Below are 15453 nucleotides of genomic sequence, written 5' to 3'. Positions count from 1 at the left end.
TATATATATATATATATATATATATATATATATATATATATATATATATATATATATATATATATATATATATATATGTATATATATATATTCTTATATTATTCATTTTTTATAAAATTTCTGTAATAGTCATTTTTGTTTCTCATTGCAAATACAATCATTGTTATTATATTTAAACAAAATATAATGTATCAATAGATAAGTCAGAATATACATTTGATTACATAAATATTTTGCGTGCACGCTTAAATTTACGCGCCAATGTAAATATTTATCTTAAATATCGATAATATGTATTACTTGTATATATATTATGGAAATTGCAAATAAAACGTCTGTTAAAAACTGACGAGAAATGAAAAATAAAAAATCTAGAACAAGACTATACTGTACAGTGAAATTATTTCAATAAGACTTTAGAAAAGTAGCGGTAGAACAACAATATGGTCCATTGTATAAAAATATTGGACAAACATTGCAGCTAAATGGATTTGATATAGTTTAAGCATCTTGAGTAGCTTTAACTTCCTTACCTACTATATCTAGAGCCATTTTACTCTTTTCTGTTGGTTCTGTGACTTGCACATACCTGGCAGTATCTATATTACTTAAAGATAGTCGTTCCAACAACTGTAGATCAGATGGTTCTAACTTTTCACCAAGTTGCCTCAAAGCACTCATGATCTCTCCACGTTGATGATCAGCAGTTTCTTTACTTAATTTTCCTAGTTTCACATCACGATCAATTTGTGCAAGATGTTCTTTAAGTAGACTCGGCTCACGTTTATCAAACATTCTTCTTACAGCTGATGTTTTGAAGGCTGTGCTGATTGCTGTTTCAGTTGCCTGTTAACAATTTGCGAAGACTAATATTTTGGATATTTGGATAGAAATATATTGTAATGTGTTTCATTACTAAGATGCATTAAAATGGAAAATGCATACCAATTGTATCGCACCAAGTTCATCAACCAAAGTCATATCTCCAGAAATCATTCTTTGTAGACTTTCATTGAATTCATAGAGTTGTTGCACAGTATCTTCTTTACACTCATGATAATCTGTTTCATCGAGTGTAACTCTGTTAAGATAAAATTTATGTATTATAATTAATGTGTCTATATTATATCACAAAGAAGCAAATGTAGAAATGAGAGATTTGAGAACTCGCCCCAAGTAGATTTACATATCTAAAGATGAGACAATAAATTAATAGCTGTTTTGAAACAATACCTATTATCTTCCAAATCTTGTAATTGTTGCACAAGCCGACTCAGTTGTTCTTTCAGGTTTTTCATGAGTCTGTCAGTCTCTGCTTTTCCATGAGAACTCATTTTCGTAAAATAAGATTGTAAAATGGAGTCAGAAGAAAAGATACTTTGTTGACGAAGAAGAATAACCTATCAAGGGTACTCTAGAGATACCGTTGATAAAGCTAGTATACAAAAAACCTTGTAAGACTACCATTTTGAAATTCACGACTGTGATTGGTCCATTTGATTGTACTTAATTATTTCTATGCGTTACAGCCTTAAGCAACATATTACCAACTGACTACACTCATTGGCCCTTTGATTGCAATCGTATAAAGCTCGTATATCACGAAGATGTAAAGAAGAGATACAAATAGGCACTGTTTTTCTCGAAATACGTTTATTTAGCACAAAGATTGCAAGGGAATCAGCACAGAGCGATAGAATTCAGCGATCAAGACAGTTGCGATATACCGAATTATATTGTTTCCCGCTATATATGTCGAGATGTCGCGTCAATCGAAATTTTATCCATTGCGATTGGTCGTGCGCGTTTCATCCTCTTTGCGTTACACCGTAGTACCCCGCGTCGCGGAAGATCCGTGCCGTAAATACGCTACGATCAGCGGATATTCTAGTAGACGTACATACCTATCGACGACGGGCACACAATCCTGGAATTTCTACTCTTAACAGGTATCGCGCGAATAACGACGGTAAAAGCGAGCGACCGAGTACGTGCGAGTCGCGAGCGGCGAACGCATACGCTCGCGAATGCGATAGCTGAACCGCAGACCGAGAGATTTTCGCGTCGTAACACTACGTCGTTGTCGCATCTCACCGAGCGGTCCTAGAACGTGCTGGCGAACGTGCCTGCGTGCGTATACGTGCGGACGTTTGTTCGAGCGAGTGAGCGAACGAGCGAGCAAACGACGTCAACGACGACGACATAACGACGTGCTCCGGATTCGGCTCCGAATGCGCGTCTTTGCGTCGCGGTGGCCGTTTATCACGCTCCTTTCTTTCACGCCGCGACGAGCGCGAGCCATCGTCATCGAGTCGCGCGTTCGCCAATAACAACGACGACAACGACGACAACGACGACCACAGGAACGGTTTACGTATAAGAGACACTGCGCGGACCGTTGTGCGAAGTGAAGACTCATCGCTCGCCGATAGACAAGACAAAGGCGGAAGCGACGTTCCAGAAGTGTATTCGCGAGAAATCTGCACACCGAGCACATCGCGAGGAGGATCTCTCGCGTGTAACCTCTTCGTGTACATGAATCTTTGCGAGTGAGTGCGCGCGCGCGCACGTACGTACGTACGTACATAGGCGTTGCGTGCCAACGATCAGGTCCGAGCGCGAGGCGCGCCGAGAAGGAGGAACACTGCCCCGATCGTTTCTACAAATCTCTCGCGGACTACGACTCGGTAAAACCGGCGGATACGACGGCGCTGAGGATTGATCTCGCGCGCTGGTTTTCATCGGACGTACGTAATCCATTCTCACGCACTGCGCAACGGCTATCAACGATAGTGCACTAACCATCGTGGGCCGTCAACACGTGAGAAAATAACGTACCTATGAGGTCCTCGTTGAGCCGCATAAGGCAGCAAGCTTCGAAGCAAGCCAGCTCGCAGCAGGGAGGTTCATGCCGGCGATGAGCATGCCGACGAAAGGGAAGCACCACCATCTGTCCCATCATCACCAGCAACACCATTCCCAGCAACAGCAGCAACACCAACAGCAGCAGGCCCATCATAATCCGCCGCAACATCAGCACCAATTGATCCTCAACGTCAACCAACCTGTCGTACATCCACCTCAAACGTACAGTGCGGTGGTAACGACGAACACGCCTCGATTCCTTCCGAATGCCGGTGAGTATACCTTTTCATTCGATTTATCTGACAAGAGGCGTGAGTCTCGTGCGCTTTGCGCTCTCTCGCTTTCGCATCTATTATCCGCCCGTGGCTTTTATTCGCGAATTTTACCCCGCCAAGCGCGACAGATTCTCCCCGAGATTTAGTTTTATCGCGCTTGATCATTGTCGCACAAGAATGTATGAATTCCTAAGGACCGTACGAGTGCGTGTATGCATGCGTGTGTGTGTGCGCGCGCGCACACACACACACACGTCGTGCGTGTCCACTCATAGCGCGGTCCTCGGCGAGTTATCATTGTGCCGATGTATGTATAGCCGATGCGCATGCACTTCGGAGCAAAAGTGTTATTTGAGGTTAGGACGACCACCACGCCATGTGGCTGTGTGTGCCGCGAGAGAACGGGAAAACGGCGATGTCCTTCCTTACTGTTGTACAACGTGTGTTTCTGTCTCCCTCTCGTTTCTTTCTTCCTCTCCTTTTCTTTTCACGTCCGCGCGCGCCCCGACAACCTTCGGCCGCTCGATTGTTTACTCGAACACGTCGACGCGCCATCCGATCTCGGAAATCTGAGAATCCGATGAAAATATCCGTCCGCACACCGTGTGTGCGTGCTGCTATCGTAAACACGCTTTTGCATTTTCGTTCCCATTCGACAACTCGCTACTTCCCCGTTCGCGGGTTTAATACGTGGCTCTGTCCGCGAAAGAGAAACTGTATTTCCGTCACCGCCTGGCTGTAATACCAAGTACGACAGGTCGGCCGTGCAAGTAGAACGGCGGCAATGCCTCTTTTCGTGGCTTCCGTAATCTCGTTAAAGCGTCGGCCTCTCGTACTTGGTCTGGTAATTATTGTTGGAATTATCAGTAGTAACTCAAACAATAGTCATTGTTAGCTTCTTTCTCCCTCCCTCCTTCTCTCTCTCTCTCTCTATTTATGTATTTATCTATCTACCTCACCACATAAGCTGAGTGGTATTTAGATAATTAGTAACATCACGATATACGTGTTTTGTTTCGAAAATAAATCGGAGATAGAATATTCGTCGAAATATATATATATATATATATATATATATAAATCCGCGTGTTATATATAAGAGAAACGAGAAATTTCGTTCGTTCTCTGAACAAACGAATAAATATGAACACACGGTTTTGTGCTCTCAAAACATCATAGATATATATTTACATCCGATACATACGCGGCACACATACATTTCGTGTATAAGAAATGTTATTCTCTCCGGAAACACGCGCGGAGCGATAACGATTTCAGGGGATCGAAGTGAGCGATTTAGCGAGTTAAATCGCGTTATCGAGGATTCGACTGAACATTGGGGCTGGAACGTGTGCTTTCACTTTCGTCTTGGCTCTCTACGGCTAATATGCATCGAGCATTCGCCGCTCATGAGCCTATGGCATGTCTAATATTTATCGAAGCGATCGGTCGCACTTATCATTCGTCTGGTCATTTCTTATATTAGCAACGTAGTCCTCTCTCTCTCTCTCTCTCTCTCTCTCTCTCTCTCTCTTGGAATTTGCGAAATAAATAGCGGGCAACAGACCGACGTAGAGTCCCGTCTCGTTTTCTTGCCACTTTTCATCCGGAGGCTCTCGCGACAAAACAAGGACGCGACTTTTCACTGCGCGAAACGAGCAGCCAGCGGACGGGTAATAAACGTGCGCGAAGAGGAGGACGAGGAGAGGAGAGACCGGGCACTATTGGCCGGCACGACGTGCGGCAAACTGTTGAATCGTGCCTATTAAAAGCGAAGGTGGGAGGCAGAAAGAGAGCTTCCTGCGTGTGGATCGCGACGTAGCGTCGCGACCGTCTCGAGGACGGTAAACCTACGACGACCACTTGCTGCTGCTGCTGCTGCTATCGATGCCCGGTCCCGGGAAACGGGGAGCGCGAATATGTAAACCGTGCGAAAGGATGTGCCGCGGGAGAGATAAATATTCATGACTTTTCCCCGGCTCGCGAATTTTTCCAGAACGATTGGAGATCGTGACCCGTCATACTCGGTAAAATTACGTCTTTCGCAACCGCAGTCAGACTTTTCACAGCGACAATACTAGAAACGACACATACACACACACACATTAATAAAAAACAAACACGCATCGCCAAACGAAACAGACGCGCGCAATTAAATTGCGATGCGCGCGTTTCTGTTACCGTTCGATGACATTCTTTCGGAGAGGTTCTTTTTTTTATCTACACCCATGGCGCAGAGGCACAATAATAAATTAATAGCAAGGCGCAGAAATGGAGAGAAAGCAAGAGAGATATATCGGAAGAATAGGACGCGAGAAAGACGGCGACGCAGTTAAGTGATACCGAAGTCTTACGAAGCCGACCGAGCGGCTGCTTCGGCTGATACATGTGGCAATCAGCCGTGCGGGGGGGTACACCCGTTTCTCTCTCTCGCTCAGCGAAACCTGGTGAAAACGCGAATCGCGAGCAATTTCGCGGCCGTCGCGAGTCCGCCGAGGTATCGTCCGTGCGCGAGTCATATACCACTGAGAGTGTCACCGTTACCGTTTGTCCCCCGGGTGATGGTCAGGCGGTACCCTGCGAGCCTTTCCCGCTGACGCTCGCTCAACTGGTACCGACTATCACGACGAGAGGTCCCTCTCTCTCAGGGACAGCTCGCGCCCGCGCGCGCTCGGCCTCTCGTAATCCGCGCCAAGTACCTTCGCGTCGCGCCTGCCACGAGACCATATGGTGGTGAAGCAGCGCGTGCCACGTTTCTCGTAGCGAGTGCCTCGTCGCGAGTGCGTCGTCAAAGACACCGAACGAGGGGCTTCAACCGTTGTCCCTCGATTCTATCCTCGTTCGTGTCGCGCCTTATACGCATGTTATCGAAGGCGCCGTCGGTGGTGTTTGACACCTTCACAAGCGACGACGCTAAGCAGCGCCGGTATCGTCCGGTTAACTCCGTCTCCTGGCGCTACTAACCCGCCTGAAAGCATCGCTCCTTCGAGAACACGACGCAAGAAAGAGGAAGGGAGAAGGAGAGAGAGAGAGAAAGAGAAAGATCGCCACGCCGCGTCGCGCCGCTCCATCGTTCGCTCTACGTGGAGGTTATATAATTTCCGCGAAGCGTTCCCTTCGCGTGGCACGACACGACGGCCACCCCGTTCGTCAGCATCAGTAATCCATACGTCGTAAAGTTGACATCGATACGCGCGCCCGTCATCGCGCGTAGCCACTACGCAATATCGGTACGTTATTTACGAGCGCGCAAGACACGATACGGCACGGCACGGCTCATGCGATCACGTATGTCACCGCGTGCCGACGCAGGGCTGGACGGTACCGCCGATAAAAGCAAAACAATGCGTCCGACCATCACGGCAACGTACTGTCGTCGTTAACGGTCAACCGAGCCAGCACGAGACGACGACGACGACGACGACGACGACTACTACGTCGACGCGTCGAACAGCAAACACGGCGGAAATGTCCACGGTAATAGGTAAGTCCATCAGCGTGTATGGCGCGTGTTCACGTCGCATCCTCGACGCGCTGCGTAACGGCGATTTTCTCCCCGTGCGTGCCACGCGACAGTCGTCCGTCCTGTCATAGCTTTTTCCCTCTGGCAGGGAAAGCTTGAAAAGGATGTGAAGCTTTTCCATGCGCGTTTTGCGCACTTTAATCATTGCGAATTTCGTATTTTCGCGCGCCCGCCAAAAGTCGTTTGTGCTCGGAAACGTGAGCCCCCTCGGGATTCCAGTGGTCTGTTCTTTTCAGCTGCACTGCTGAATTGGTGCAATAAGTTAGAGTAAGACAAGTATATGTTTTCTCACTCTAACTTATTGCACCAGTTCAGCAGTGCAGCTGAAAAGCACAGATCATAGATATTCGTCGCGTGATGCATTATCGACGCGTGATTAGCTGATTATTACGCGATTTGTGACGTTTGCCCGGGCCTTCGTAAGATGTCGCGCCGCGCCGCGTCGGCCCGCCAGGTGACGACTGGCCGTTGCGCCACGTGACGCACACCCTAGCTCGCCACCGCCGTCGATTCACGACCTGTCCGATATTTTCTGAATAGCCAATATTTCAAGCCGAGACACGCTTCTCTCGCGACACAGCAGCGATAAACACGTGTCTCGCATCGTCATTCTCGTCGTTGAACTGGCCGGCGAGTCGAGGGAGTCCGTTACTTTCGAAACTTCACGCGGACGTGTCAACATCTTTCGCCTCTTTTCAACTTTTCTCCATTGGGTCAAGTAAACACGAAACTTGGATTAAATAAAATTGACGTATTTGGATGAAATATAATAGTTTGTTCGCAATTTTGTGTTCATAATATCATAATATCTTCCCTCACTCCCGGTTCACTGTAATATAATGTTTACTCGCGTTCAATCGTAACGATTGGCGAATACGGGGAGCTCGCTATCCGACAAGTGGAAGCGCGATTAGGTACCTGGAACGAATCTCTCAGAATCAAAATGACGAGAATATCGAGATATGCGGTCACGTCGGTTTTTGTTGATACAATCACGTACTCGGCGGCTTATCTCCTTTTTTCTCTCTTTTTTTGCTTCTCGTCGCTGATAATAAGTAATATCTTAACGTTTTCATCAATAGGATAATTCGCGTTTGAGAGCGTTGTCGTTCTCGGCAACGTGCATTCTCTGGAGAATTCGAAAACATAACGGAAGAAACGACGGCTCGTGTACGCTGGGCGAAGCGTCTACCGAGATCGTCAAGGTCTCGTCGAGTCACGTCTCGTTGAGTAACGAACTCATTGTAAAGGGCATCGCGGATGGAATTGCATAACGCGCGCGACAGCCAATCAAACCGCGAACACGGTGTCGTCTAAGCTGTAGTTTTACGGTTTGAGATTAGACTACGCGTGTTGCGCTCATCGCGTGCCCGCGAAGCGCCGGTTTCTAATCCAGGAAAGATTGAACAGAGAGAAAGAGAAATAGAGATCTGCAAGTACGAGTCTTTAGAATTCACCTGAGTCCATCACGCATAGAAATTTTCAGTCGATTTGCGCCACAAAAAAATCCATTCTTTGTTTTGAGTTTGCAATTGCTACAGAGTACAATAATATCTTTAATTAAAATTTGTGTTGATTCATTACGTGGAGAGAAAAGATTGCAATATTTTTCGAATTAAGTTTGGGAATAGGTGAGAGTCGTCCGACTATTTCGACGATTTTCATTTATTCCCAGGTATATTGAGAAAAGATGAGTTTTAAACCATTTGTCCTTGAGTCTCTAGGGAAACCATACATTTTTCTGTGGACTCTCGAAAAGGGAAAACTTTTAAATATTTTCAAGCCGAACAGTTATTATCTTTTACGAGATCTTTTGGTTTTTTTCCATAAGCTACAATTTTACGATTTTATAATTTATTCGTATATTTGCTTAGAACTGCATCATAAATCACGAATTGTGCTTGGGAATAGGTGAGAGTCGTTCGACAATTTGACGATTTTCGTTTATTCCTCGGTACACTGAGAAAAAATGAATTTTAAATCACTTGTCCTTGAATCTTGTATTTAGGGAAATAATACATTTTTTCTTTTGCGGATTCGTGAAAAGTGAAAACTTTCAAATACTTTTAAACTGAACAATTGTTATCTTTTACAAAATTTTACGTTGAAAAAAAATCTATCTTTTGTCCTGATGAGCATTCTACGTAGAGTAACAATAATTTGAGGAAAACGATAGAAGTACGTAGGATTTATTTCTATAACTTTCATTGTTTGTTTGGAATATTATTGTGTGAAGAAAGTTTACGTTAAAGAAATGTTATCCCCAGGTATCTTATTTTCTCTTTTTTTGCGATTGCTATTTTTACATCCTTAAATCCTTTGTCCCTTTCTTTCAATAACTTTTATGTAAGCATCACGTGCATCAAATTCTTCCAGGCATACTTGATGAAAAAGATGATACGACACGAATTTTTATCAGTATTAGCGTCATGTGCATCGTCGATTAAAATTCGTGTTAATTCATCACGTGGAATCAATTCAAACTTGATTCGAAAAATGTTGTAATCTTTTCTTTCCACGTGATGAATTAACACGAATTTTAATTAAAGTTATTATTGCGCAGTGTAGCAAACGCAAACTCAAAATAGGGAATGTACATTTTCCTTCAATATAAGCTTATGAGAGACGAAAATTTTCCGATTTGAAAGTATTTGAATGTTTTTATTTTCCAGTTTGAGTTTGTACAAAAAAAATTTTATATTTAATCTGCAGATGCAAAAGCAAACTCCGTGACAAATTGCACAAGGAAAGAACAATTCCGTTAATGTAACTAATACTGCAATTCTAGACAAAATCGTAAAAATCGTAACTTGTTCTCGTAAGACTTATAAGTAGATCGTAAGAACTTATAAATAGATCTGCAATTCTATGCGGGCATATGATAACCGTATGTCATGATAATTCGTAAATCTACGATTTTTTTTGTTTTTTTTCATAAACTACAATTTTACGATTTTATAATTTACTCGTATATTTGCTTAGAATTGTATCATAAATCACGAATTGTGCTTGGGAATAGGTGAGAGTTGTTCGACAATTTGACGATTTTCGCTTATTCCTAGATACACTGAGAAAAAATGAATTTTAAATCACTTGTCCTTGAATCTTGTATTTAGGGAAATGATACATCTTTTCTTTTGCGGACCCGTGAAAAGTGAAAACTTTCAAATACTTCTAAATTAAACAATTGTTATCTTTTACAAGAATTTATATTGAAAAAATCTGTCTTTTGTCTTGATGAGCATTCTACGTAGGGTAACAATAATTTGAAGAAAACGATAGAAGCACGTAGCACATTTATTTCTATAACTTTCATTGTTTGTTTGAAATGTTATTGTGTGAAGAGAACAAAAGAGTCCACCGTTACCACTGTTTTTCGTTGAAATGGTCAAGGTTTTGGAACCCTTTCTCATACATCAATGGAGTTATCTATAATAAGAATATTTGGTATACTTTAAAGAAAGCCATTTACGCTATAACGCGTTTAACGGTGACGGTATTTTAATGGAAATGGTATTTTAATGGTATTTTAGCGGATAACAATAACGTTAGAAGTCGGCTGTCTCGAGTAGGTGGAGCCGGCCGTTTGTTCTACCGGCTAAACGAGTTTATGCAAATACAAATCTCACCATATTATTATCTGTATATAACGTGACGTTATATAATTGCTGTAACGCCTATCTTATGATTCCGCTTTCCTCTAAAGGTGATGCGATCTGAAAACATAACGAAGACACATTGAAAAATCGGAGATATATTGGATAAACAGATATTATTGGAAAGTACATACAAGTATATACAAGAAACAATAAACACTAAAAAAAATGGTCTTGCAATCTCATAATTTCAATAGGCGAAATTACACAGATGCGAGAAATTAGCCAAGATAGATAGATGACTGGCAAGCACTGTGATATCACATATGTATTTAATCAATATAGATGACGCAGACATATAATTTCTACCTGAATTATTTGTGAAATTTAACAAGAAAGTCTCTCTTATCAATTAAGATTAAGGTCAGATTAATAATTGGTAATCGGACTTAAATTTACTTGCAGATATTTCTAGAATGCTGTGAATTTTCACATATCACAGAAAATTTTTTAGCAGATATAAAAAAACAGTGATAAATTTTAACTGCGACATTTGGAATTCTATCTAAACGTTCTTTTTCAAGTGAACATTCACGAATTATCGTATTGCTTAACGTATCGCTACATCGTGCATTCAAAAGATGATCGAACCTTAAAAGTACAGAAATCATTCTATTAATAAAAAAAAAATACTTAGTTTACTTTGCTTCTTTGAAGTAAAGAATATTTTCTTGATAATATAGTTTTCAAATATACTCATAACAAATTTTAGGTAAATTCATTATCATGTATTTAAAGGAAGAATTTGTTTTGTTCACGCGAATATCATAAAAGTTCACTTAAGAAGAAGTTGGTTCGATTTAATGTATTAAGCAAACCAAATATTTGCTTAAACTCTTAATATTTTTTTATAGAAAAATGCTAAATTTACTAGAATATAAGATCATTTTTTTTTAATGTATCTTGAATAAATTTGGTGAACTCGCGGTAGATTCACGAATAACATAAACTTGTGAAGCAAGTAACATTTACTCAGTATGTATTTTTCTGGGTGTATCATTAAAAATGTTCTCCTGACTCGGCCTCTCGTTCAGAGCACTATTACGAACAACATACGGTCCCTCAACCGACTCAGGTAGCGCTGCAATTTATTTCTCGCGGCTCATGCCGCACGAAGCGACCGATGACGTAACGCGATCGGCTCTGAGTTACTTATTCGTACGTCGCGAATAATGAGGATCGTCTCTCTTCCTCTCTCCCTGGAACGACGCGCGATGGGTGAAAGGTGGTCGTCGCCGTCCGCTGCAAGTCCGCGCGCATATAGATTCGAATCGAAGCCGGAGGAGACGGCGAACCGGCAGAAAATGCGCATTCCTGGCAAGGCCGCTTGCTCGAGAAAGAGGCCACCGAACATCCGGGGAGAAACTAACCGTACTTCACTCGCCTCGCGTTTCCCCTCCCCGTTATCTCTCCTGCTGACCGGCTGATGACTGTTTTACGGTTGCACTACACGCTCGGCTCGCGGATTATCGCCGAATTATTCGATCATACGCACCGTTCGTCATCTTCGGGCTTGATGCTTTTTACACGTCTGTGCTGTCTATCGAGGCGTCGCTAACACAATATGTTTTTTGTTAGTTATAATTTTTTTTCCCAAGTTACGCGACGGTCGACAGATCGGCATTAGTGTTGTTAGTATACGTATTTTTATATCTGGATGATTTTGTATCTGGATATGCGAGATAACACCGGCAAGATAACATGGCTGTATTGTAACTGGCACCATTAACCCGTATTACGGGGAAGGTATTTGTATTCCACATGGATATTTATATGGTTTATTTCCTTTTTCCCTTTTTTCTTCCCTAGTAAAATATTATCATACTCTCTAAATTTTTTGAAGTGAAATCTCACTAAAAATAAGAGTGAATATTCCAACCATCGGTTGGAAATTGTTACTAACGTCGTCGATTTACGACAATGAATGATATGAAAGCACGAAGATTGCGTCATGTTTTGCAACTTTCAGTCGCACATGGCAAAATAATAATTTCTGCGATAAGCGGGGGCCGATAGCGCCGAGCGCGGATATTGGTATGTAAATTCGATAAATTTCGTCAGGGATAATAAATTCGTGAAAAAAAGGTGAGACGGTGAAATGAAAGACGAGACAAAAAACTTGGACAAAACCGTGTCGAAAAGTTTGGCGAGAAAGTTGCATTACATACTCATGATTAATTTGATCCTTTTAAAGGAAATTTGTCAAATTCACGTACCAATACATCCGCGCTCTCGGCTCTGCTCAACGCACATTGCTTTGAATGCCGAGCGTGCCCCGCAGCAAAAAAGGATATTTAGTGTAAAATAATTTTCGCGCGCACGACGTGCCGACTGCTGTGCGCGGTTAAGAGTTGCACGTTCTAACATTGTGACATTTAGCACGTGTGCGAGCTGGCACACTAGCCATTCCGGTGAACCAGCTTCTAAACAGTTCCTGGTAGAAAGCGCACTTTTATAACGTGCGACTGGATAATTTTTCAATTTTGCTGTATCTATGCGAGTTATTACGGCAACGTTAAATCCCGCTGCCGTGTCTCGCGCGTCGATAGGCGTAACTCACGTCTCTCCAATCGTTGTTATCTTATGTACTATATATATATATACATATATATATATATATACATATATATACATATATATATATATATATATATATATATATACATATATATGTATGTATGTATGTATGTATGTGCGATAAGCGGTTTTGCGAAAACTCGTGGATCTCTTAAAATTAACATACTTGTCCGAGAATGCGAGAATTCGAACGTTTACATTCAATTTCAGATAACTTGTATACAAATCTTGACTTATTCAGGGAATTTCAGGTTTACAGAACTTCGTAAAGATCTTGACTTCCGCGAGGGAATCAACGCGCCGGAATCGCAATTCTTTCGCTCGAGCATTCTCGTGTCGGCGTAAAGCGATGTTTAGGGGTAATACTAATTAAAATCTCATATGTCAAATACGTATTATTCACTCGCAGCATTTGGTTTGATGTGTCGCATTGAATTTGACGGGGACGAAAATCGCACACGTGCGCGTGACGCCGGTGGCGCGGCTCCTGTCACTGATTTTCATAATCGTATCAATCGGTTCGCAGAACAGTTTTGTTTCTCCCGTGGAGTCTCTTAAGCTTGATCTACAATGTGTTATTTGCTTCTTGCTTTTTTTTCCTTATCTCTTTCTGACACCTTAAGCCTTAAACTAAAAAAAGACAGAGAACAAGAAACAGAAAGCAAAGAGCACATTGTAGATTAGGCTTTAGGGCCGCTTTCTCTCGAATATTGCGATTAGGCATCTCACGCATGCAAATACTACGTAGCATGGTGTGTGCGTCGTACGTGCAACCGTTCGAGGCGTACACGTGGTCAACAGCGGTGACGCTTTACGTCTGTCAGATCGGGTCAGATCAAGTCAGGTCAGGGCTGCGTTCCAAAGCGACTACTGAGCAGCGATTACAGAAGGTATCAATATGGTGCCTTTCACTCAATGCTAGGCGTTTCTCACATTTGCAAGTTCGGATATTTTCAAATCGAGAAAGTGGCGATTTAATCTAATGTTAAGTTAATACTGAGAATGCGAAGTAACAGATAAAACGGTAATATTTTGTTCATTTCACGCTGAAATACATATCTTCTCTTTTATCTTGCCCCGTTTACATTGTAATTTCTTTAAATATGAACTTTTACATTGTAATTTTTTTAAATATGAACAAGTAATTTTTAGTCCGTCCCACGTCCGTTTAACGTGAACGTCCATCGTTGGAGGCCCACACCGAACTTTCCATTCGGGCCAATTAAATATTTCGATTGCAAAGAGAAACGTTATAATGAAGCATTTCGCATTTCTGAGTAAAGTTCCGCTTTCTTTTTGAGTGATACAAGAGTGCTGTTACATTTATATATGGAGATAATTTTACAGTAAAAATAGCCGTAGAATTTGGAACCGAATGATAAATCGATGTTCTACTGGAATTGAATATTCTGTCATTTTATATGTTTAGGAACTGGAATTGTTCATTAAAAATGTGTATTAAAAACTTGCTGTTTTCAGCGAAATTTACTATGTTTCTTAGCAAGATAGACCTTATTGATTGTCTGTTCTTGCATTACTAGAAATATAACAAATTGAAAATTGAACAATTGAACAAGAATTTCTGTGAAAATTAACTATAACTATATTAACTATTATCTCGTATTGATAGAACTCTTTTAATTTTTTGAAATAAAATTTCACTGGAAAAGTAGTGTAACTATGTCGGAGTCACGAATTCGAACGATTTTCCACTTACATAGAATGAATTCTTCGCTTTTCTTCGAGTGAATATTTTTCTCGAAATTGAAGAATAAATTTAATGTGTTCTACTGTCACAGAAACATGTTCACTCTAATCGACTGCAATCGACTTCATTTATATGGAGTTTGAATCCTCTAAACTTGAGTGAAACATTCACTCTTGCGATTTCGAGCTTCCAGCGAAAATACTCTCCACCCGTTTTGAATGAGATTCTACTTGAAAAGTTTAGAGAACACCGGTACTCTTTTATCACTCAAAAAGAAGTTGTGTAATCGCAGCTATCGAATTGTAAAGTCGGGTTAACAGTTTCACACATGCCACTTCCGGGAGAAAATTTGCGTCGGAATTATCAATGGAATTATTAAGAATGGTCTAATCAAGGAACGCGGATACAGTTAGAAATATGCGGTCATTCAGCTCCGTAGGCTTCGGTTACGTCGTTAAAGTCAACGTTGCGATAAGGAAGAAGTAATAATCGAGCGCGAGCGCATCCCGCGATATATCTTCGTGTCGGACGTAATATATTTTCGCGCGAGCCACCACCACGTGGTCGGCGACCACGCGTGCCGACAGAGAGAGAGAGAGAGAGAGAGAGAGAGAGAGAGAAGACGGATGTTATCAGATCGGCGAATAGGCTCGCTACTTCCGTTTCGGCTTCGTTCCGCGTAGACGCGCGTCGCGATCCGTTGAGCACACGCATTACGAGCGGATCCACTCGATCCTCCAACGACGTACCTATGTCCGCGAATTCTGCTTTGGGAAAAGAGAGAGAGGGAGAGAGAGGGAGAGGGAGAGGGAGAGAGAGAGAGAGAGAGAGAGAGAGAGAGAGAGAGAG

At 42.1% G+C, this 15453-nt stretch overlaps 2 protein-coding genes across 9 annotated transcripts in view; one reads left to right on the top strand and one right to left on the bottom strand.

The window, feature by feature from the left end:
• Positions 1–117: 117 nt before the first annotated feature.
• Positions 118–1457, bottom strand: LOC116845455 (protein LZIC-like). The gene is made up of 3 exons (XM_032818165.1): positions 1234–1457; positions 946–1081; positions 118–846 (listed from the first exon to the last, which is right to left on the bottom strand). The coding sequence occupies exons 1-3, from the start codon at positions 1332–1334 to the stop codon at positions 502–504; spliced, it is 582 nt and encodes a 193-aa protein (XP_032674056.1). The 5' UTR covers positions 1335–1457; the 3' UTR covers positions 118–501.
• A 379-nt stretch (positions 1458–1836) lies between these two features.
• The window catches only part of LOC116845447 (eukaryotic translation initiation factor 4 gamma 3-like), a 54073-nt gene continuing 40456 nt past the window's right edge, over positions 1837–15453 (top strand). For 2 of the 8 annotated variants that reach the window (XM_032818142.1, XM_032818143.1), the window contains exon 1: positions 1837–3137. In XM_032818142.1, the coding sequence (XP_032674033.1) occupies positions 2909–3137 (229 nt within the window). In that variant the 5' untranslated portion in view covers positions 1837–2908. Of the gene's footprint in view, positions 3138–5874; positions 6625–15453 lie in introns of those variants that run through there. The other 6 variants (XM_032818147.1, XM_032818146.1, XM_032818144.1 and 3 more) reach the window with 5 other exon arrangements.

Source organism: Odontomachus brunneus, unplaced genomic scaffold (assembly GCF_010583005.1).
Source record: "Odontomachus brunneus isolate Ranch 3 - 2012 unplaced genomic scaffold, Obru_v1 Obru_scaffold_052, whole genome shotgun sequence".
NCBI lineage: Eukaryota > Metazoa > Arthropoda > Insecta > Hymenoptera > Formicidae > Odontomachus > Odontomachus brunneus.
This window is presented reverse-complemented; position numbering and strand designations above follow the sequence as displayed.

Bases quoted from the DNA above. Each gene is read 5' to 3' on its own strand.
- LOC116845455 (XM_032818165.1), bottom strand. From the start codon at position 1,334: ATGAGTTCTCATGGAAAAGCAGAGACTGACAGACTCATGAAAAACCTG. The intron at 1,082-1,233 runs GTATTGTTTCAA...TTATCTTAACAG, and splicing joins CAAGATTTGGAAGATAATAG to AGTTACACTCGATGAAACAG. The intron at 847-945 runs GTATGCATTTTC...AATTGTTAACAG, and splicing joins AACTTGGTGCGATACAATTG to GCAACTGAAACAGCAATCAG.